Source organism: Platalea leucorodia (genome assembly GCF_965183815.1).
Source record: "Platalea leucorodia genome assembly, chromosome: 9".
Classification (NCBI taxonomy): domain Eukaryota; kingdom Metazoa; phylum Chordata; class Aves; order Pelecaniformes; family Threskiornithidae; genus Platalea; species Platalea leucorodia.
The window spans coordinates 18,985,641-19,009,561 of record NC_138831.1 but is presented as its reverse complement, the minus strand read 5'-3'; the positions used below and the strand labels follow the sequence as shown (position 1 = coordinate 19,009,561).

The following is a 23,921-nucleotide window of genomic DNA, read 5'->3' as shown; positions in this document are numbered from 1 at the left end:
CTTGACTTCAGACATTTTTGTTTATCCAGGTGACAAAGGAGCTGGATTCTTGTTTTGTCTTGACTTGGTTAGTATCCTGCTTCTTTAGCCTTGTGAGGGCTTGAAGGAGCTTTTTAGAGCAGTGGATTTGTTGGGGGGCTGAAGAGATGTTGAAAGTGAGCTTTATAATTGACAGATTTAGGAAATATTTTTTTCCTAGAATCAGTTTGGGCTCAGATGAGGGGTTTGGAATAGCTAAACATACATAAACGCACTGAGGTGCCCTTGTTTGCTTTAAGGTTTTTGGCTTATTGCTGGAGTAATGTTTTTAATGTATCTTAAAAGTAGTTAAAATCTGATAAAGATTGTCATCAGTTGTTCCTTTCAGGTTTTTTTCAGGATCCCTTCTTGAATGTCCTGGCTGCCAGTAGAATCGAAGGCAGGAGGCAACTCATGACCACCAAACCGTGACAGCCTCAGATTCCCCTGCTTCTGGCTGCTGGAAATAACCACTGGGCTACTGTGGAGATGAATGGAGAACAGCAGTATGATGCAGGTAATAGTCCGGCTGAGCTCTCTGGCTAACGATTCTCAAAAAACTTGGGAAGTGAGATGGAACAAAGATGAGCACAGTGAATGTTGCATAATGCATGTGTCTGATGCTGTGTACTGTATACAGGGAGAAACTCAAATTTCAATGAGTGTGGATTTGATTCTGGCTACGGGGCTTATGTTTGTTATTGCTCTATTTCAAAAGCAGGGTGTATCATTGGCTTAAAGGAGAACCAAATCTGACCTGCCTTAGTAATTCTGTTTTTAAGAAGCTGTGTCTTTCCTTTTCATGGTACCACTATGAGATGGGCTTATGAAAGCCTCAGTGGCTTTAACACTACTGTTTTAAGGCATTTGTCTGTCAAAATGGTTAATATTGTCTTGACCTTGTGTTCATCTTGTTCTTAATATTTTGACAAGGTTGTGCTGCTGGTTTAAAATTCAGGTAACTGAAGTTGTTTGCTGCCATTGTAATCTGTCCTGTTTTTCTGATGTGCCTTGGTGTGCCTGCTTTGATAGGCTTGGGATATCAACTCCTAACCTGCTGCAGAGTTGTATATTATGATAAATTCACTCAGGTTTTGGTTCACCTTGAAACACCAGGCTGGGAAGAGTGTCAGTCTGGGATGGCTGGGGATACTAACGGCTTTCTGAAACAGTTCTGGGATTGTACACTCTTATGGGGGTAGGGACCATCTGTTTTTCTGACTTGCCTGGCATGGTTTGTTCCTTTTCCTTGAGGAGGTCCCTACCTATAGTGTTGGTACAGTTAATATAAAGTAAGTTCTAATTTGTAGATACCAGTGTAAACAATTGGATTAGGATTTTTTGAGTTTTACTTTCTTTTGGTACTTGTCCAGCAAGCAGCTCTTCTCATAGGACAATTCACTATTGGTAGTTTTTGTACCTTTGCTTTATGGAAGTCTAATTGCTGTCAGTGTTACTGAAGAAATGTTAAACATGATTTTAATCTACAGCACTTTTAGCAGAATGCTATCATCTGCTTTATGATGCTGAAATATGCTTTTTGATTATTAATTACAGCCAACCAGTCAAATTGTTGTCAACATTATATCCTCAAATAAGCAAGAAAAAAGCAGCATGCACAAGTATGCAGAATGTCTCCAGGCACATGCAAATACTGTTTCCTCTTCTGTGGAAACTGCTAACTTCTGTCATGTAGTGTAAGAAAAAAGGTTTGAGTAGCAGAGAACAGTAAGGAGACGTATACATGGTCAGCAATGGGGTGTTCACAGGCTGATGGCACATCCCTCTGTACTAAAACCTTTATTGACATTTTTCCATCTTCTTCAAAAAGTATCAGAGGTCACACGGTCCTCTCTATGTGCTTTTGGAATAGCTAGGAAGGGTTTGATACTGTCTGGAAATTACTCAACAGCTATTTCCCTGAGCATCCTTTTTGTGCCTGGTTTGAGTACATTCGCTGTGAAAAGCAAACAATAACTGAAGAGAGCTTCACTTGCTGAGTTCAAAGATAGTTTCCAGCAAATGCTACCCATGTCAGCATAAGCACGTTGGTTTCGTTGTGCCCTCTAATATTGTTTCCTGAAGTGCTCTGGGTTAGACCAGTCCCAACCGCTACTGGAACATTCCCTTCGTAGTCTATGACTGGTGTCATTTTTTCCACTTGATGATTTTTAGCAGTTTTTGGAGATTCGCCTCTGTCTTTTTGGTTTTTACATAGAGGCTCTCTGCCTACAAGAACCCAGATGGTGGTCAAGGTTGTTGGTTGTGATGGTCTCCTGTGCTATGAGGGGAAAAGATGACTTTCATTCTTGTCAGTCTTTCTCAGCTGCTGAAATTCCAACCTGTCTTTATTTATTCATAGCCTTGCAGCTGGTATAGATAGAAAAGATTAACTGTTATTAAAATCAGATTGAAATATATCTAAGTTTCAGGGTGAGAAACCTTTAGGTTAGCCTTAATTGAAGGTCTTGCAGACTTCAATGTGATGTACTTAAATGTCCAATATGACAGTCTTCAACTAAATCACATTAAAGATGCATGAAAATTATTTGCAGTGAGAATTTAACTTGAATTCAAAGATCAAAACAGTCTGGTGTAGACTGTTTCCATTGCAGGTATTTTTAAGGGCTAATGTTCTTAGTATTTCACTACTTTCTTGTGTCCAAATGGTACAGTTCAGTATTCTTCCAGTTTGTGTCAGAGAGCAGCAGGACATAATTCATGGTAAAATTCAGGAAGGAAGAGTTAGTATTCACAATAATGCTAGTAGAAATAGTGATAAATGGGAAGTGATATACCTACCTAGGAAACTTGTAATAGTCTTACAGTTTTCTGACCTCCAGAGTGGATAAGCATTCTCCACAGAACCTCTGTAGGACACTTCTCAGATTTTACTTGAGAAAATATTAGCTTGATTTGAAAGCTTTACTGACAAAAAGTAGTAGTGTGGTGAGGCCACAGAGATGAGAATTGCATCTGGTTTCTTTCCTCGCCTTTGCCAAAGTTGTGCTTTGCCACTGAGCTAATGTGTGGCTTGGTCATCCTGTCTAATGTAGAAAAATATGTCTCCATGTAGTAGAAAGCTGAATTCATTTAGGACTTACAGCAATTAAGGATATGGGGAAAAAGAGAGAACATACATATAGGTACACCCATGTAGCATTTGATTAATAAATTGTGCTTTAGGATTAAATGGATTAAATATGGTTTTGCTTGTTGACGTCTGTCATCTTAATTTGCAAGTGTTCTCGCAGCAGTGAGAATTTCTGGTGTAAATATCTGAGGTTTTATTGAGTAGTTTGAACTCGGACTGATCAGGACGTTTAATACAGACATATGGCCCCTCAGGAATGTAGCTTCATTAAACTGGTCCTCTGTGTATTCCTGGGATCTGCTAACCCGTGAGGACTGTGCTGTGCAGTAGGGCCTTGCAAAAAACACCGACAGACTAGATCAAAGGCTTGATTTGAACAGGGCCTGGTCTGCTGCAACTGTCCTGCCAATAAAACCAAAAAAGCGATTGGATTCTCACTCTCAAAGATTTCCAGCTAGCATGAGCCTTACCAGAGAGATGGTCCTTCACCACACTCTTAGGGTGTTTCTGCATTCAGATGTCGAAAAATAGATACTTGATTTCTGAGATTTTTCATGGTTTATGTAGTCCTACCGCATGCCACAATTAAAAAAACTAAGTTACTGCTCTCACTATGCAACCTCATGCAGCATTTTTGCTTGGAGCTTTATTCAATGAGCTTTTCATGTTCCACATTGATTCAGTAAGTGCTGCACTAAATAACCTGGAATGCTGTGGCAGGGCCGTGTATGGGAAGCAGCAGATAGATTTGTTCAATCCTGTAGCTAAGCACGGCCCTCAGCTGTGTCAGCCTCCTAAAGGAAGGCAAGCACCTGAACTCCCCAGATCTGCGTGCTCAGTGGTTGAAGTGCGAGGCTAATCACCTAGTCTCATTTAATTGTAAAACCTTAGTAAAGTGTAAACACAAGCGGAGTTGAACTCTTATGAATGAATGGAACAGCAAAAGTTCTGGGTGCTTTTTTAAAAAGTTTAAAAAAAATCCTTCTGACTCAGTGAAATTCCGTAAAATAAAGCAGGAAAAGTATTTACATTTGCAATGAGTGTTGGACAGGAATTTGTGATTCCCCTCCCTCCCCCCTCCTGTGAAAAATGAGTTGCAAGAGAGCTGCTGGGTGTGCTGGTGAGCTTTGGGCACTGTACAGTACAAAGCAATCTGAGCCCTTTTCACCACAGTGTAGACCTGGAAGGAAACAGCTCTTTTGGGTATGAAAATATACAGGCTGCAGAGACCATGGATTAGGGGAGTGACAAAGGACCTACGGTAACTCTGATCCAGCTGGGAACTGGTTTTAACTGTAGTTAGAGGCAAAAGGGTAGCTGGAGCAGCATGCAAACTGGCTTTCTCCGGAGCTCCTTGTAGCAATTAAGTGGCAACATAAGTTACTAATTGACCTTTTCAGTGTGTTAAGTGACCTGTGCCTCATTTAAGGAGCTTAACTGCCCCTCAGACAGTTATCTGATGATAACACGTTATTGAAGACTTGGTGCTGCAAGCAGCTTGGTAAAGAGCACGGCTGGAAAGCCTCAAGATCTGTGTAGTATTCCCAGGTCGAGTTACTTAGCTTTCAAACTTGTTAAAAAGCACAGAGCAGTCACATTGTTTTATGTTTCTCTTCAAACAGGAATGCATTAGACATTGCAAGTAGTGCTTTTTACATACAAAGTGTTTTTTGGAGTTGGATGAAAGTGGGGTTGTTGCTGCTGTTTAGCAGCTGGGTGCTTTTCAGTGGGAAAGGGTGAGCTAGCTTTCTCCAGGTGGGAGAAAAATCAAAGTTCGCTCTTGGTTTTGACTGACCATAGGTGTTGTGTTGGAGCTGATGTTTCTTCCCACTTTCGTTCTGCAGCTGTGAACTTAAGCATTTTTATGGTTATATTAAAGTAAAATGCTGTTTTAATGACTTAAGGAATCTTAATCTTTCATTTTGCAATGAAATTATCTTTTTCTTAAAATGACTTGCAGCAAAAGCTTTGATGAGCTCCACTCTAACATGCAAACATCTGTGGTCTGTGCCTTATCCTCTTTACTCCCTCAAAAATTTTTAAATAAAATTACTTACTTTTGTCCTTCTCTAGGTCTGTTTCTTCAGTAAGTTAAACATTATCCCCTAAAAGTGATGGTTATATTCAAGCTCTGAATTTTTTGAGCTCTGAGGCTTATGAAAGGCCGATATAACCAACTGTGGTTGTTTAAAAATAGCAAAATGAAATTGGGTTTGGGAGAGAGATGAGCTGCCTTTAAAACAGATACTGTCATCAGCAAACAAAAGCTATCAGCATACATTTCTAAATTTGGGGAAATGATAATTTCTAGAATTAGAATGAAAAGTCAAAAATGAGCTTAACAATCAGTTTGAAGATAAAATGAACCTACTTTACACTCAAGACTTGTAGGTTTTTTAGACGATTTAATGTAGCTCAGACTTTTGGGCAAATATTTGCTCCTCTTTATTCGAGGAGTAAGAACTCTTGTGGAGCATACTTAGCAGGTTGTCAGCATGTCCATGGGTCTGATAAGGGCATATAATAGTACTTCATTCTTTTTTTTGGACGTGTAATGTTTCCTACTCAAGCTACTACTCCTTGAAAGAATAGTTACCACCTGTCCTAAGAAAGGCCAAGTGTGTAGGAAATGTTAGTGTCCTATAACCTTTGCTGAGCTCTCCTCATGCTTGTGACACACAGAGATTTCTCTGTTTTCAGATATAAACAAGGGATCAGGTTTTCTGGTACTGAGAGATGGAAATCTCTCGTGTTCATTCATAAAGACAGCTATGGTGCAGATGGTAGAATCCGTCTAAAAGTGAAAATGGAAAGCTTTACTTTGATGTCATCTCACTGCCATCCCATTTTGCTGCTGAACCTGAAGCTGTAGTTTGTGTGTTGAGGTTAAAAATGCCGCTTACATGAGGTGGGACCCTCCCTGGTCATCCCACACTGTGCCTGCAGGAAAAATACAATGTGGCTGCGTGCTGAACTAAACAGGGAACCTGAAATCCAACCTGTGTTGGTTGTGGCATCTTTTCAACAGAGCGGGTTACATGTTAGAGAAAACGGGAATAGGAGGGGAGCAGGGAAGTGAGCCAAGAACTGAAGGGGAGATGGGGGCTGGGGCTCAGGCTTGACAATAATAATAGAAAATCTGACTAATTGGTAGTGCGGCTCAGTGCAGCTGCTTGCTTCCTTAACGGCCTGAGTGAGTTTTGAACTGTGGTTTGAGTGGTTTTAGCACATTTTTGCTTTAAGTGCACACAGAAATGAGATTTTCTTGGTCTAAAGAAGCTGTTACATCTTATGAGCTGTTTCTTTTTTTAAGTGACGAATTTGAGTGTTCTTGATTTCAGCTGTGTCTCGAGCTGTTTTCTTTAGAACTACCCTGAATCCTCTTCTGTGCTTTTGACGTTTTATAACATTAAAAAAGAGGAGAGTCATATTTCAACTTTTTTTAGGCTTTCTTTTCAAACCTCTTATATTGGTATTGCTGTTTCCTGGATGGTTTTCAATTTAATACACTGATGGTCTGGTGTGCCCAGAGTTTTGAGTCTCTTTGTTGATACAAATACAGAACTCTTCTGCCTATGTTTTCCTGTCACAAATTGTAAACAATTTGTGCTTAACCAAAATCCTCAGGGGCTCGCTATTTTTCAGGCCAAATCCAAGTTAAAGTGCCCTTCACATACAAAGAAAGGCTAAATAGCGTTGTCTGTGTGTTGAAATGTATAACGAAGTTCAGTGCACACTTGTGTACTCAGTCATTTGGAATTGAAGTGGGTTTTGCTGTAGTTCTTAGTAGCCTAAAACTTAAGCCAACAGGTTGCTAAAGAGGAGGTGTTTGGTTTTTCTTCCAGATGCTGGTTCCAGCGTGGAAGAAATGGAATTCAATTGGGATGAGTATCTGGAAGACACAGGAGCAACTGCAGCCCCCCATGGGTCTTTTAAACATGTGAGTAAGGGAGCATGTGTTTACTTACCATCTCCTACATTGTTTTGTTGATACACTGAATGTTTAGGGTTTCTTTGAATGAGTTGATGCTCTCAAATCTGGAAGACTAATTATAATCATGTTTCTTAGAGTAATGAGAAATTAGGAATTTCACCTGTGTATTGTTGTTTCTCTTCTTCCTCTCTGTGTGTAGCACAGGGTAATCCCATCCACAAGTGCTGAAAGTTAAGGGGCTCCTAGTCTTTTCTGCACCAGAAGATAAGCTTGATTTTTCTCATAATGCCCAAACTGGCCAGTCTCTTTCTTCTTTTGGTGATTGCTACTGGACAACTGCTATGGAGGAGCTAGCTTTTGAAAGTTGGTGGCATAGCTCTTGAACAGCAGAATTCAAATGTGCTCTGAAAGAAGGTTTTAATGGTGGCTCTCAAGGAGGCCAAGGAGAAAATAATGGCTCTGCCAAACACTTGACTGTAGTAGTTAGAAAACTGATTAGGATAATTGTCAATCACAGGCTTAATGGATAGGATGAAGTCTTGATAAGCCCTTGTCTTTGTCCTTGGATATCTTTAATCAAATGTTTGTTGGTAAAATCCTGGAGTGCACTGTCCCATTGGGCGAGATCTGAATGTGAAGTCTGCCTTGTACAGGGTCATCACTGAAGGTAAGCTGTGTAGAGCTGGCTTCCAAACCTCTTGGACCTCTTCCAACAGTTGAAACACCTTCCAGGCTGCCAGCCTGTATCCTTATACAACTCTTTATTAAAGTTACTATTTAATAGTCTTTCAAAGACTGGCTGTGAGTCTTTTACCATGCAGTGAGGGTAGTGACTTGTGTGTGGCACATTGCTTGGAAAGCACTCTGTGGTGCTCACGCTTTTGGGTCCAGTATCACCACTTTCAATACAGGAGACTTAAATCAGCAGGAAAACAAACTGAGGTGTGTTTGTGAAGGATCACAAAGCATTTTGAAGTCCAAAGGTAACCTGCAGAAGTGCAAAACATTAAAGAATCTATTAAAATATGGCAGTTGTGTTAGTAGTAAAGATGCACAGTAAATGTAGTCTTCACAGAGGCTCTTCCATACACTGGGATGTAATTCTAAGCTTTTTGTTCAAAATAAATATTCAGGTATCTCTTTTCTGAAGGGGAGAGGCCTATGCTTGCTTTGTTTTTCCTTAGTGTACTAAGGCTCTAGCAAGAGCAAGCTTACTCAGAGTAGTGGTGTCCATGCAGCCCACATTGAGGGAGCAGTATGGAATCAGCAATGGCATTTTGCACTAGTGTGAGGAGTGGTCTGTCTGCTCCTCTGGTATGGTTTACCTAACATGTTCTCTGTTAAAGAAGCTTGCTGTCATAGCTTGGACGTTATACAAACTAATTGTAATGCCAGCTTTACAGTGGTGGCCAGCTGAATTGACATTGCAGTTATATTTTGTTAATCGGCAGGAGACACGCTTTGAATGATTTTGTTACCCCTGCACCACACTCTTTGCCATCTCAGCTGTGTCAGACAAGAGGTCTGATTGCTGTGGCCATCGTCAGTAAAAATAGAAATAGGTTTAAAAAAAAAATCCACGTTTTTTATTGTTCTCTACGTGTGTAGAACACGGTGCAGTTTTGCTGGTGCAAGTAACATTGTCGTAGAGAGCGCTTCAGCGAGCGGGTGTTGGCGAAGCGTAGCCGTGTCGCCCAGTCCTTTTCTGCTGCGTTGGGTGCCCTCTTGCGGGCAGCGCGACAGAGGAGCTGCTCTTGGTGAGCTTGGCTGGCCGCGCTCCGCGCCCCGCACGGGCAGCTGGCCTGGGGACGCGGGGTGCCAGGAGCGCTGCGCGGGGGGGCGTGAGTGAGCGTGAAAATAGATGCCTGCGTGTTCAGAAGGGGAACCTCCAGGCATTTGCTAGCAGAGTTCCCTTAGAATTTGTCTGGAGGCCAATTTTGATGCTCTCTGTAATAAGCTTGGCATAAAATTTTTAAAAGTTAATGCTGACACCGAATTGACAAGTAGAGAGAGGAGCATATTTACAGCAATGTCACATCACCTAGATCTTGCTGTTAATAGAAATTCAATAGTGCAAGGTCCCGTGCTCAGGATTTCTGCTGTCCATTAGAAGGTAATGGTTTGGAAAAGGTAGAGGAGGAGAACCTCAGTGATTCCCAGTGACAGCCCGTCTATGTGACGAAGCCCTAAAAAAAAAAGTTAGTGTGATTCCAGGATACATCAAGTGAGAGATTTTCAGCAGAGAGCATACAGGCACTGATGTCTCTGTGCTAGCAACTGGTGGTCCCTCCGACTGGAATCTGTGCGGTGCTAGTTGCTGGACTTGAAGAAGGACGTATTTTTATAATTGTCATCAGGAGAGCTAAGGGAGAACTACTTTTGTACTCTTGAAAAAACAGAGTGGAAAAAACGAAGCCGAAGAATAATATTGGCACAAGAGCAAATGGGTATGTATAAATAGCTACATTAATTAATATAAATAAATTTTAGGTGGAAGCTTAAGGTTTTTGTTTGGTTCTTTATAAATATTGGAGTAGTGAAACTGTGACCAGCCTCCCATTATGAGTGGTGGGTGAGAAATACCTAACCCACATTGTGGGAGAGTACATGATCAGGCTAAGAAAATGGTAGTCCATGATTCAACAGCTTGTGTTAGCAAAGAACTAGACTTGCTGATGGGAGAGAGGACTTTTTTATATTTGTATGCTTATATTAATTCTGAAAGTTTTGCTCTTACTATGAGCAAGATGCATTGGAAAATGTAAGCTACTTCCTCAAATTAAGTGTGTTCCAATGTTTAATTTATTTGCATTTTAAAAATTAAACAATATTGAGATCAAAGTGGCTGTTTTGCCTACAATCTAGCAGGAAAAAAAGCTTACCAAAAACCTGGAATTGCACTGGATGCCAGTGCTGTCATCTCACCCTACGTCTAAATACACTTTTTCTAGAACTGTTGAATGCTCTTTTTTAATTCCTTTCTGCAACTTACATATGTGTGTAAACATATACTAAAAATAAGTCCGTGTTCAACATGATCTGAACACATGTATTTGCTATGTGTTCATGCATGCTCTTAATACGTTTTGTCTGTTCTTTATAATTTCTTCACTTTAGTAAAAATTTCTTCACCGAAAGGGTAGTCAGGCACTGGAACAGGCTGCCCAGGGAAGTGGTTGAGTCCCTATCCCTGGAGGTATTTAAAAGACGGGTAGATGTGGTGCTTAGCGACGTGGCTTAGTGGTGGACTTGGCAGTGCTGGGTTAATGGTTGGACTTAATGATCTTAAAGGTCTTTTCCAACCTAAACGATTCTATGATTATCTCCTTCTGAGCTGAGTCAGATCCCCAGGTCTGACCTGCGACATGGCACAAAACGGGGGGGATAGTACTCGATGGGAAGGAGGGACCAGGGGTCGGAGCTGCCTAAGCGGTGCTGCCACTAACCGCTCACGGCCATCTCCACTTGCCCTGTGTGCAGCAGGAAGCTGCTGCTCTCAGACCCACTGCTCCAAAGAAAATACTCTCAGAGCTTCCAGAGCATCTCCTGCAAGCCAGTCTGCTCAGCGAGCCAGCCTAAAGAAACGAAGTTTTGTGCTTTAAACCACTTAGCAGTGTCGTCTTGCCCAGCTGCCAGGAGAGGGTGCTAACTTCTTGGTCTCTGCTGTATCCACTGGGGAACATAAATGACAGTGTTTGAAAAACGCACCTGACTCCAGGGAAAGCTCCACCTGTTGCTGTTGGTTTCGCAAAATGAAGCTCTCTGCCGGGAGGCTTTGCTGAAAGTTTGGGCACAGAGAGCTGCACAGATTTCCCAATTCCTCAGACTTTGTGTCGAGCTCACAGCTTTTCTTTCAGGAATCAGAATATGAAGTCTTTAGTAATATCTCTTCAGCAAAGCAACCATCTTTTTGATGAGATGACCTCTGTAATATCACTTCAAAACATCTGCAGGTATTGGGTGCTGCTGATTTTGCTCTTAAGAAGAGTTTTCTCGAAGTGAAGGGTATTAACCTAAAGGATGTGAACAGTTAACAGAGGCATATGCTTTTCTTTCTTCTGTGGTTCTCTTAGTTTTATTTTTAGCAAACCAGTATGTGCTGGCTGATGAGACTATAATAGCTATGGCAGTTACTGAACCGTCAGTGCAGAACTGGTAATAAATAACCCAGAAAATATCTACTGCATCTGCATCATTCTGAAAGCCTTTCTTGCAGTTGGTTCAAAGAGGAAATGGAACTTGGGACCACTTAAGAAAGAAAACACCAGTTACATTCAGCTGAAAACAGGGGATCGACACGTTAGATTTTTAGTGAAGACTGAGGCCATGGAATTAAGCATAGCTCAGAAACATACTGTGGTGAGAGTAGAACAGGGTCCTTCTGCTCTTTCAGGAGTGTTTGAGCTGGGAGAAGTAAGGGATACAGAAACTTAATGTTTTGCTTTCTCTTTTACGCTTCAGTATCCAAGTACTGTGCATCAGATTCCTCACCATGCGCGCACACAACACACACATGCGTGCACACAACACACGCGTACACGCAGAGCACACAGTATCGGGTGCTGTATTGTTGTCAAAGCATGAGTTCACTGAAGAACACATACTGTTGGTGTTCTATGCAGTTTATGTAACAATGCTACATACAGAATTATTTAGGTTCTTCGATAGAGACATTAAACTTCGTTATTCTGCAATTTCTGCAGATTCATACCTTCTTAAATGAGCATGGCGGAAGAGATAGTGGTATCATTATCTAAAGCACATGTATGTACTTTAAACAGGCTTTTTGTCCAAAGAGGTTGAAAGAGATAGTTTAACACAAAAAGTCAAGGTTGTGTTGCTGAGTTTGACCTTTAGTTTTGCCTAGCTTGACAGCCCAGCTGTGGGTTGGAAAGCTTTTCAGTGATGGTTGAGGTATTGTCCAGGGCAGGAAGATGAATTGCAAGATATTGATTTTAGGTTGAAAAGATACTCTGAAATGCAAAGGAGATTTCATTGATGATAATGCTGTGTACATTCCAATTTGGGTCACATAATGTGATGAAGTTGTTTCTCTGAAGAGACTGGATAGCATTTGTCTTGAGGTTTTTTGCTAATGAACATGTCTAAATGGTTCCACCTGTTGTTTCATGAAGTTTCTGGGAGGTGCTCAAATGTGATGATCTTCTTCCTCTTCAGGTGGATACAAGTTTACAGAATGGTTTTGCCCCTGGTATGAAGCTAGAAGTTGCTGTCAAGTCTGACCAAAACACCTACTGGGTAGCCACCATCATTACTACCTGTGGGCAGCTGCTTCTGTTACGCTATGATGGTTATGGGGAAGACCGCAAGGCTGACTTTTGGTGTGATATCATGACAGCTGATTTACACCCCATCGGCTGGTGTGAGCAGAACAAGAAGATTCTCAAAGTGCCTGAAGGTATTGGCTCCATATGCAGAAGCGAGGAGTACATACAAAATTATCCTTTGTAAGCCTGGCAGATAGTCTTCATAATTGCTGTTATGCGCAGGTGGTGTTGCTGTGATGACAAGTTGAGGTTGTCTGCCATGTTCTTACTGAAATCCTGTGACTTACAGTAGGAGGTTGCTCTTTCACCAGAGAGGAGTTAGCTTAATTTCACAATTAGACTTATTTTTACAGAGTCTTGTGGTTATCTTAATCATCACCCACCAAATTCTACTGCTTTGTCATTTCCTTTAAAGATTTTGTTGTTGTTTTGTTTCTTCTTTTAAGGTGTTACTGGTGAGTGTGTAGCAGATTCTTGTGAATTAGGCAGTGCAGGAGTGTGGTAATGTCTTGTTATCTCAATGATCTTTAACTGGCAGGAAGAATCACAGTCTTTCTTCTTCACTTTTCACCTAGGTATCAAGGACAAGATACCTGACCAGGAGGAATTCCTTCAGCGGGTGCTGAAAGGAGCATGCAGTGCTCCTGCTAACCTGCTGGAGGGGGTAAGTGCTGCAGTGTGCTGTATCTTGGGTTTTGTCTTGGTTTTCCCCTGTGTCTTTAAGGGAACCACTATTCAGATTGTCAGTTCAATTCCTTTTTTAAGTTTAGAGAGCATTGCAGTATGCTGCTGACCTTAAAGTTCCACTCTCTAGTGTTTCCTATTTACAGTACTTAATTTTGATAGTGTTGAGACATATCTGTCACTGCAGGTTTGAGCTGTTCATTAATGCTATCAAAAGAAAGACCTTTTTCAAACTCCCTTAGATTTCAGTCTTCCTCCTGTTCTGCTCCTGCTTCATACAGCTCTAAGGAAATAATCCTTTATTCATCTAGCTTTCATGTTGTCCCCTTTCTAAGTTGACTCCTTTCACTAATTTCTCTTATTTTAAACTAATGGACAGATTATTGTTTCACTTAAATCTTGCATCTTTGCTAGTGAAGAACCAAATTTTTATCCCCTCCTCTGCACTTAAACAATATTTGCACCTCATATCAGTGTCTGGTTGTGAAGTACAGAACATAATTTTTTTGAAAAATGCTGTTGACATCTTCTTTACAATTAACATTTTTATCTTTCTATCTTTTCTGTCTAGTCATCTTTGTATGCTAGATGACTCAGTTTTAGAAAGAGATTATTCATGTTTCCTTCAAACCTTGAATATATAAGTGATAATGCTTCTGAAAATGATGAGGAGGACTTAAGTGAAAGATGTGACTGTATCTACATGCGAGCACCAGCGATTCTAAACGTTGTCATTTCTGTTGTCCTGTGTTAGTAAGGGACTTGTATTTCTTTACTTCTGTATTCATACTTTATTTATGCAAAAAGAATGTGTATAAAGAAGTGGAAGTATGGGATTTGTTTTGGTCTGTTGTACAGAATAATTTGTGATCTTTTTGTAGCTTCACAGAGGGAAAAATCCATTGGATCTCATTGCACCAGGCTCCCGACTAGAACTGCAAAATGTCCGGGATTCCCTGGAAGCCTGGATAGTCAACGTGGTAGAAAATGTTGGTGGGAGACTTAAATTGCGATACGAAGGGCTGGAGGATTCTGACAAATTTGACCAATGGATATTCTACTTGGACCCATTCCTTCATCAAGTGGGGTGGGCAACTCAACATGGATATAGCCTGCAACCACCTTTAGGTACTTCAAAACATGTATCTTTTATATGGTGATCAGAGGCTAGAGAATACTGCCGCTGCTTTGGTGCTCTAAATCTACCTTCTGGATGCATACAGTCAGTGTGTGATCTGACAAATATTAAACCTAATGAAATATAAATGGAAACACCAGTAAATAGTTCTACAAGACTTTTCACCCACGCGTTCAAAAGTTGCTAAATGATTTTGGCTGTCAAAATTTTCCACCTGTTTGTGGAAAGGGAGGAGCTGAGGAAGGGATTTCCTTCACGGTTATTTTTGTGTAGGTTTGTATCCTGGGCAGGGGGAAAGTCATCTGGTTTTGAAGTACTGCTCAACAGGCGCTTTTGCAGCTGGGACTCCCAAGTCTACTCGGCTAATTAAGGCCTTGTCTAAAGAGGTATTACGTGGATATGAAAATGTCCTTAAAAATGGGTGCTCAGGGAGTGAGTACATGGAAGCGGAGGCAGAGAGTAGGACAGATTACCATGTTTTCCAGGCACGTGCATGTCAGGGTGGCTCATCAAAGAAGTGGGACATAAAATGGCTGAAACACAAATGGATTTCTTATCAGCTGAGCAGTGATTTAACATGTTTCCTGATGAGGGGAAGCCTTTGGGTAAAACTGGAAAATGTTAAGCATTACCCTAAAGCCTTTAAGCATTACCCTAAAGCCTTTCTGCAAAGGCAGGTGTACATCTAAGATGCTGGCACACTCTGTGCTATTAGTTGGGGAAGTTCAGATTGTTCCGAACAGTTGTTTTTGTTGTGTTTTTTTTTTTTTTTATGTTTTTCCCTTATGGCAAGAAGAAATCACGCTGAGCAAAACAAAACAATTTTTGTTGAAATGACTGAGCATGCTGCCTTTGCTAGTGCTTGAGCAATCTCTGCTGAAATCAGGATTGTGAACAAGGAGATGCCAAATCACTGACAGAAACGAGATGAGTGGATTCCACAGCACTATTTAAGTGAATAATGGCTTTTAAAAATACTAGTTAGCTACTAGACTCGTTTCCTTTTTATGTCTACGTAAGAGCCTTTGATATAGTCACAGGCTTAACTTCAGGGATCCTTTGAGCGTGATGGCACCAGTACAAGTAGTTCCTCTTCTATCAGAGAGGTATGTGGTCTGCAATTACAGATGCTAAAAGAGTAACTTATGCAGCTGGGACAGAATTGTGGAACACTTATTGAGCTTTCTGCTTGCTTAAGCATAAAACAGACCAGTGTTATCTAGGTGGGATTTGTTTCCTGGTCATACATTTCTCCAGAAGTTTTCCTTGGTGTTGATGTGACCTCCGTTTTCTCAGAAAAACTAGACTGGGCAGCATATGGGTGATGCTGCTGCTTGACTTCTGTCCCTTCTTGTAACATGTCCAAATGTCTAAGAAAACAGTAAGTTTTTAAGAAGGCAGGTATTTGTACAGATTCTGAACAGACTGTGAATTTAGCACTTGGAATAGCACAAATCAAACTCTGTTTTCTGAGGGAAAAGAAGAAGAAAGAAGCTGACTTCACTATTTTCTTTTCTTTTTATTCAAGCCATTAGGGCCCTGAAGAGTGAGGCAGATTGGCAAGAGATCCTGAAGAAGGTGAAAGAGGAGGAAGAGGAGTCATCAGTTCCTACAGATCTCTTTAAGGTAAAGACACAACGTGTAGTTTAATTCTGTGGATGATATAATGAAAATGCTATATTCCCAAGAAATGATTCAGGGAAGTCAGTCACTGAAACTTTTTAGGCTGTTTTGGTTTGTTTTTTAAAATTTTTTTCCTTTCTCTCTCTGTTTTAAAAAAATCATACTATGATACAATTCTTGTTAAGTTAGGCAACATACCCATCACAAGTCTGTGAGCCATTAGTTGTCATACTGGAAAAAATCCCTGATTCTTAACCTTTATAATGGCTGGTCTGGCGGATTACTGTCCTTCTAGAGGAGTGCAGGGTTACTGCAGTCTCTCTAATTGTGTGAGTACGTTGAAAAGTTTAACATGTGTACCACCTAATCTGTAACGTGATAAAGTCACACATGCTGTATAAGGTGTCCTGTTATATCCTGAGTGTTAGAAAATGCTATTAATGAGTCTGAATTTAAATATGCATGAATTAAAATTTAAAAATCTTGACACATTTTGAGAAGTAGGAATATAAATTTAGTCCTTCAAGTTCTTAGTTCATTTTTCTCGGCTTCATTTGGACCTGTAAGCAAAATAGAACAGGAGATGCTGTTGCTCTTGAATTTATTGGGTCATATACAGAGCAGGATATACTGGGGGGGAGGGGGGAAGACACTCTTGACTTACCAGACCACCCTGTATTGTGAAACCTTGCTTCTGTGTGGAGAATATCAGAGGAAGAAATCTTTGGGACTCAGATTCCTAAAACTCATGGAAAACTGTCAGTCTCAGAGGGCATAGTTGGCCTTTTCTCTTCATTATAGAGAGGTTGCTGGTACTGTGACATGTTTATTTCTTAGAATGAACTAATAAAAACTCAAGTTTCCCTCTTCAGTTGAATTACATAAGATACATCTTTTGATGGAGAAAGGCAGGTAATCGCTTTGATACTTCATTTTTCAGGATAAACCTGTGATTGGAGTGCATTCATTCTCTGAAGGCATGAAGTTAGAAGCTGTGGACCCGATGGCTCCTTTTGTAATCTCTCCTGCTACAGTTCTCAAGGTACCAGGGCTCTTGAACTTGTCCTGTTAAGATTCAATTCAGTTGCTACTTCTCTTCATAAATGCTCAGGAAATTCTCATTAATTGATTATCTTAAAATCTTGAACTAGTTTTCACATTAAGTATTTGTGTGTCTCCCTTAGGGGACAGGTTGCCAGGAAAAAAAAAACTTAACTGCTGATGGTGAAGACATTGGATTTGAAAGTAGGGGAAAAGTTCCATGAAGATAGAAGCTCAAAAGGTCAAATGGCTGAAATTGTTAAACCCAGATTTTTAAAATTGGATATAATCCCTCATAATCTGAGTATCCCCTTGAAGACAGATTTTGGGGTTTTGATTTTGTAAAAGTTAATGTCATTACTATGTACAAGCTCTGATGTTTAAGTAGCCTGGTTTTCAAACAAGGACTTACATGGATTTTAAAGTTGTAATGAAAACTCCCCAACATAATCAGGTTTTGAGCAACTTCTGTCTTCCAGTTTTAGTGAACAGGTGAAAGGTTCTGAGAGACCTGCTTTGATATAGTAAACCAAAATGTTGCTGTATAACATAAAACTAGGACATATTTTAAATTTTTTTTTTTTTATATTTTCCAGGAACTGTTGCCTTTTCTTTAGGACAGATAGTCTCTCAATATGGTATCTTACATTTTGGTGATCTCTCTCTTGTTAAACTAACATACAGTTTCTTCAAATAAGGTGCTCGCTTGTTACTAAAAAGGCACAACCAGTTCCAAGCAAAGCAAAATCATTTAGTTTTCTTGATATTTTCTTGCCTGCTCCTAGTTACTTCAGGAGCCTAGTGGTTTTACTTGTGACAGTCCATCCTCGGACATGGTTTAGCCTTGTTGAAATAAGCACTTTTGTTATTACAGAATGGTAATAAGACCACAAACTCTAATTTCTCTGCATTTTTCATGAGAAAATTTAATATAGCACTTGATCACCTTATTTTTTAAGTGCTTGTACATCGTCTTTTGTTATTACTTGTTTTTGTTAAGTTTCCAGATAATGCAGAGGAGTCTGCTGGTTACGAATCCCATAGATTCTTTTTGATTTTTTTTTTAACCCTCACAGTATTTCAAGGTAAAGGGTTTTCATCATGCAGTGTTGCTGTTTAATAAAGTTATCAAAATGGGGGAGAGGGAGCAGTAGATCAGAATCTGCTACTTACAAGACCACGTGGTTCTCTTTTGGCTAACTACAGGTATACAATGAAAAATATTTCATGATAGAAATTGATGACTTGAGACCAGAGCGTACAACCAGCCAGTCTTACATTTGTCATGTCAACAGTGCTGGTATTTTCCCTGTGCAATGGAGTCTGAAGAACGGCTTGCATCTCAGTCCCCCACCAGGTATGTTTGTGCTTGCTCTGTCCTCTTAGAAGGAAGTAGATTGCAGTCCCCAGAGTGCTATGTTTAGGACAGCACTTTTGCAAAAGAATTACATGTAGTAGCACAAGCAAAGAACAAGAAAGATCAAATTCTGAGAAACAGGAGCTTTGAGTTAGTGAAACTGAAGTTTCCTGGGTATGTGCCTGGATTTGAGAAGATGACAGTAGCTGGGGATGCTGGTCATGCATAAAAACCTGAACACTTGAACGAATGGAGTATGTGTGCCAGGGCTGAAGGCAATGTTGATTTCAGCATTAATTAACAAGATATCAGAAGCATATAGTCTTTGCATTAGATTTTTGCTTCTGGTCAAAATGGAACGTTGTTATCCAATGTCTTATAATATTTTTAGAATATCTTATTACTTAGAAGTTAAGGAAGTTTTTTTTGGTTTTTTTTTAAGGACCTATCAGGTAAGGTAGCAGATTGCGGAAACATTGCTTCAGGACATAAGGGAATTGGGGAGTGATCCTCAGCTACTGAAATATTTATGCATTTTCTCAAATTGGAAATGTCACTGGTATTGTAAAACCAGGGACTCAGTGCTCTTACTCACCACCACAGAATTCAGAATGTTTTGTTTTAGCTGCTCATGACAGCAGAGGAGCAAAGAGCATAGGATTTTTGTCTCTTGCCTTTCCTTGGGTAAGGTACAAAAAGTGGCTTTGCTTGACCCAGCATTACCTAGAATTTTGCATGTGAAAGACAAAATCTCACTTTCTAGGCATGTGACTGGAATTGAGAAAGATTTTAAGCTTCTCGTCTTGTAGGCCCCCTGGAAATGGTGGGCATTCTGAACTGTCTCAAGACAAGAGTCCTGCTGGCACTGATAAAACTGAGAAAAATAAATAGGTCCTTCTGTGGTTAGGCCTTCTCTGGGGGTTAGTTGAAGTTAATGTTTTTAGATTGCCATGTGAATACTATATTCTTAGACTAGTTTTAAAATTTTATTTGGTTTCTTAAACCCTTGTCACAGGTGTCTCTTGTAGGGGAGTGCTTCCAAGGTACTACTGGAATAAATGCTGCAGTTGTCTCCCTGCTAATATACTGCCAGCCTCAAACTGTCATGGCAGCACACTTCTGCACCCACTTCCTTTCAGTTACTTGCTTTTTATTAGATCACAGGGAAGTGAAGGATTTCCTCTAAGTAGAATTTGTCTTTTTCTTGGAGAGGTGCTCTGTCTCCTGATGGACTCCATGTTAAGATTCTTCCCTTCAAATATGTATGCAGATTTACAGCTGTTAGCAAATTTGACGAGCCTTTTAGGATGACTAACTGCTCTCTTTAATGACTTGGTATTTAACATGTGTTTGAGAAAGTAATGTGTTGGTATTGAACTTATTTTGGGTGCTCTATTTAAAAAAATAAAAAGTTTCAGAGCTGACATGACATTAATGAAGTAATCTTGTGGAAGCTTTGCCAGAATCTCATCTGTACCCTGTGAAGAGGGTGCAAATGCTTCCCCATGTTCTGATTGCTGCCCTTGTCTGCTTAGCAGATGAACTTGATTCACGCTTCAGGTTGCTTTCTGTGAAGTCACTTTTAGTTTGATGCCATTTCAAGTCAAAAGTAGGAATCAAGGTGGGGCAGTGCCCAAAAGCCCCTCTGCAATGAAAATAAAGAGGATATCTCAAATATGTCAGAACCATGCTATGAGCTGACCTCAGATGGCTCAGTGAAGCCCTAGTCAGCTGACAAACTCAAGTGATCCAGATTTCAGTGATCTATATTTCATGTCAGCTTGAAATGAATCATTTGTTCTCATGCCATTAAACTAACCCCTTTGCTTTTTCTTCACCTAGGTTATCCTGGGCAGGACTTCGATTGGGCAGACTACCTCAAACAATGTGGTGCTGAGGCAGCTCCCCAGAGCTGCTTCCCTTCGGTAAGGTTCTCTTGCAGAAAAATCTCTCTTCTGTTATGTGAATGACACTCTTGATTCCAGTGAGAAGAACCTTTTGTGTGTTTTTTACTTAAAGTATGTGTGATAACTGAGGAAATGGAAGAGTTAAGAAAGTACAAATGTATGTGAACAATAGTAGGTGCATGCCAACTTCCCAGGTAAGTAATTGGTGGACCAAATGCTTCAGTTGCGATAAAGCAGATCAAAAAGAAATGAGTGTTTTGTAAAATTGAGATGTGTAAGAGTCCATGGAATAGTCATAAAACAGTATCAATCCTTAGTACTCCTGTAATTGTGGAAACAGGGCCTTTTAATAGACCGTGTTTCATTTACTTACTATACTCTTTCAATATTCCTTCCTTTCAGCTTGAAAAATTCATTGCATTGTATTAATCAATACCAAGTCATCTTAAATTAGTACCAAATAATCATTTTACATTAATCAATGCCTGAAGTACTTGCTAGATTTTGGGCTTTTGTTGGTTCAGTGACAGTATTGCTGTCTCCCCAAGCAGAATACCTTGTCAAGCAGAAAAGGGTACTATTAACACCTGCCTTCCAGTTCCATTTACAATACTTGGGCTATTGCAGTGCTTAGGGGAAGAAATTAAAATGAATAATTACCATTTTTTGAAGAGGGTGTTGCTGGCTATGAATTCTTGTTGCCCTTGTTCTGTCTTGTAAGCTGTGGCATCTTAGCACAGGTCACTGAATTTATTATCCTTTTTCTGAGAAGAGTTGATCACTGTAGGCTAGTTCCAGAATTCGTAATGTATTGATCCTGTAATTATGTTGCAGAGTGGCTCTGGGAGGAAGAGGTCTCTATCTGGCTGTTACTTATTGCCTTTAATTCAGGCGCTTCAGAGCTGGATAAATACCCATTCTTACGCTTTAGGAATTTCTTGATAAATGGGGACTAAATTGGTGAATAAAGTGAAATCCTTCTAATCCAAAAAATGTAAAATGAAAAGGCGGCTTCCTTTGCTGTCTGCCAGAGCTCACTTGGATGAGGCAGGAATGTTATTTGCATACGTAAAATGGATTTCCAAGCTAACATAATAGAACAGAGAGCCTGGTCAGCTATTTGTCAGACTTATCACTTAGGTAGCAAGCAGCAGAGAATTCCTGGTTGCTTAGAATGCACTCAATCCTTTCAGTGAGTCTCAGCATCCTTATTTTTGAGTACAAACATGTTCTTTTCTAGGTATGCCTATAGGGCCTTTTTTAATGTAAATTCTTTGTAGTTCATAATATATCTTACTTGTATTCAATGTGCTAATTATGTGAAATCTTCCCTGACTGCATGAGTATCCTTCTATGTTACTCATACACTGAGGCTTTTATGTGTTGCTCCTGTTCGTGGCTATTCATATCATATACTAGATATACAGATGGTATTCTACTGAAGTATTCTGCCTTTTTCCTAGTTAACTTCTGACCATGGATTTAAAGAGAATATGAAACTTGAGGCTGTGAACCCAGTTGATCCTGAAGAAGTTTGCATTGCTACAGTCACCAAGTTGAAAGATTCCTACCTCTGGCTTCAGCTGGAGGGTAAGCCTGATGTGGGAGAGGAGAGTAGCACTTGCATTGATTCTTCCATAGTACCATCATCCAACCTTAAGAGTATCTGGAGCAAACTCACTGCCTGCTGAATATGGGCAGCAAATCGCCGTTTCCTCAATGAAAACACAGCAAAAGCCCATTTGCATTGTCTGTGTCCTAGTTACCCTTGGATGGCTGTGCTTATTTAAGCCAGGCAAAAATGGCATTTGTGCATTGCAGTGTGTCAGTGCTAGGCTAGCGCACTGTGTGAAGTGCTGATCAGCGTCTTTTAGAAAGCAAGGGCCTTGTAACATTTTTACAAATGAGCGACTTGCATTCTTGCAAACTTTGACCAGACCTAGGAAGAAAACTTTTAGAGAGGTTCTTCATTAAGATAGAATAGGCCTATGTCAGCCATTCTCCATTATAATCCCATTACTTGATTGGAAGTACATCAGCATGCACTTACTATGCACTGTGCATCTCTGCTAAACTGTGGATGGCAAATTCCCATCTCCAGCCTTTAGGAGGAAGCAAATGAGGTCAGGAAAGAATCTGGTCAATAAAAGGGAATGAATAAACAATTGATATTGTGTTCCAGATATGCCATAAGTAAAAGCAGCTTCACTGGCAAACATATAGCAAGCATTAACAAAATTAAGTTTTTTATTTTTATGAGTTGTTTCAATTTTTGCTTCTCTAAACTGAACAGGCTCCAAGAAGCCCGTCCCTGACTGTATAGTGAGCGTGGAATCAATGAATATATTTCCAGTGGGTTGGTGTGAGACGAATGGATATCAGCTCAGACCTCCTCGCAAAGCAATAGGTATCAGTTCTGTTCTACTTGCAGTGGCTAGCTGGGTTGATAGAGGTGGCGAGACCTTCAAGAGCAGGCTACTGCAGAATTATTGCAGGCATCACTGAATTTGGAAACACTCAGCATGTATAGAGAATCCATGCCTTGTGCAACTGTTCCCCTAACTGTTAGGTCCAGTTGGAATCCATACAACAACTCCAAAACAGGCAGTGTTGGCTTTAGACCCTTGCACACTGTACGAGCACGTGGAAATGATCCATTGGTCACAATAAAGAAATCGTATCTGTGTGTATGCACACGCACCCATGCTATGCATATACTTTTGTCCGAGCTGTTCTTGCCATGTGTCTGACCGTGATACTGATTTTACACTTGCACTTGTGCAAGTAAAATTAATGCCGTAACAAAACAGTGTTGAGTGTGTATACATTTTGGAGTTTAAATAAAGGGGACTAGCTTTCTAAATAGGCCAGATGGTTATGATCCCTTAATGACAAAATGTGGAAAAGTAAATCCTATCTGTTTTAATTACACTAGTAAGTAGTATAAGGTAGTGTCTTCTCTTAACTGGTTAGTGAGTTCTGTTTGTTAAAGTGTAATGGAGGTTGGAGAAACTGAAGAACTTCTGGTTGAAGATGTCCCTGCCAATTGCAGGGGGGGTGGACTAAGTGACCTTTAAAGGTCCCTTCCATCCCAAAGCATTCTATGATAATAAAATTGTAAGTTTGGAATGAGCTGTCATTTACTGCAAGTCAAAGCAAGAGAAACTAATCTGAGACATGCCTGCACTGCCAAGGATGGGGGGTGGGGAACCTAATTAGAGAAAAGATGCTTTAAAAAAAAAAAATGCAGAAGTTTGGGGAGAAAGCCTGAAATTGCTGAAGAGCCACATATGGCATTACCTTGTTTAATATTATTACCTGATTGTGAAAGCCAGAATTAGCAAGTGGACCCATCACCTAATTGACTTTCTTAGTTGCAACAGTGTTTTCCTCCATAGCAATTGGCTTAAGGCATATATGTTTCTAACAAGCTAATTTCATTCCATTTCAACGTTAAATGGTGTTGAAGTTCCTTGTGCCAGTAAAGTGGTGAGTTAGGCCTATGAACCTAACCTTTGGTTAGGTTTCAGCACCTTTGGGTGCTGAAAAGAAAAGCATATCCTTCCTTTTTGGCTGATATTACAGGTAGTTTAGGGGCTATGATGCAAACAAAGATGCACAAAAGGTGAGATTTCCGAGAAGACTGGGGATATGCATGCTTGATTTAATGAATTTTTAGTGAAAGTTGAAGTAAACCTTTTGGGTTACTTCAGATTATATGGGCCAGCATGTGCCTAGTGCAGATGGGTCAGCTATCTAACATTGTGGTGACTTTGGACATAGATTCTTTTTGGCGTATAACTTGGAGGAAATGAGTCTAGTATATTATGCTAGAAG

The 23,921-nt window shown here is 40.2% G+C and overlaps 1 protein-coding gene across 1 annotated transcript in view; it reads left to right on the top strand.

The window, feature by feature from the left end:
* Window positions 1-507: 507 nt before the first annotated feature.
* SFMBT1 (Scm like with four mbt domains 1) overlaps window positions 508-23,921 on the top strand; it is a gene marked incomplete at both ends in the record, with an annotated part of 33,394 nt that continues 9,980 nt past the window's right edge. The window contains 11 exons of the mRNA XM_082321439.1: window positions 508-535; window positions 6,958-7,052; window positions 12,225-12,465; window positions 12,910-12,998; window positions 13,900-14,146; window positions 15,685-15,782; window positions 16,720-16,821; window positions 18,027-18,177; window positions 20,020-20,102; window positions 21,548-21,674; window positions 22,378-22,491. Of these exons, the coding sequence (XP_082177565.1) occupies window positions 508-535; window positions 6,958-7,052; window positions 12,225-12,465; window positions 12,910-12,998; window positions 13,900-14,146; window positions 15,685-15,782; window positions 16,720-16,821; window positions 18,027-18,177; window positions 20,020-20,102; window positions 21,548-21,674; window positions 22,378-22,491 (1,375 nt within the window). The remainder of the gene's footprint in view (window positions 536-6,957; window positions 7,053-12,224; window positions 12,466-12,909; window positions 12,999-13,899; window positions 14,147-15,684; window positions 15,783-16,719; window positions 16,822-18,026; window positions 18,178-20,019; window positions 20,103-21,547; window positions 21,675-22,377; window positions 22,492-23,921) is intronic.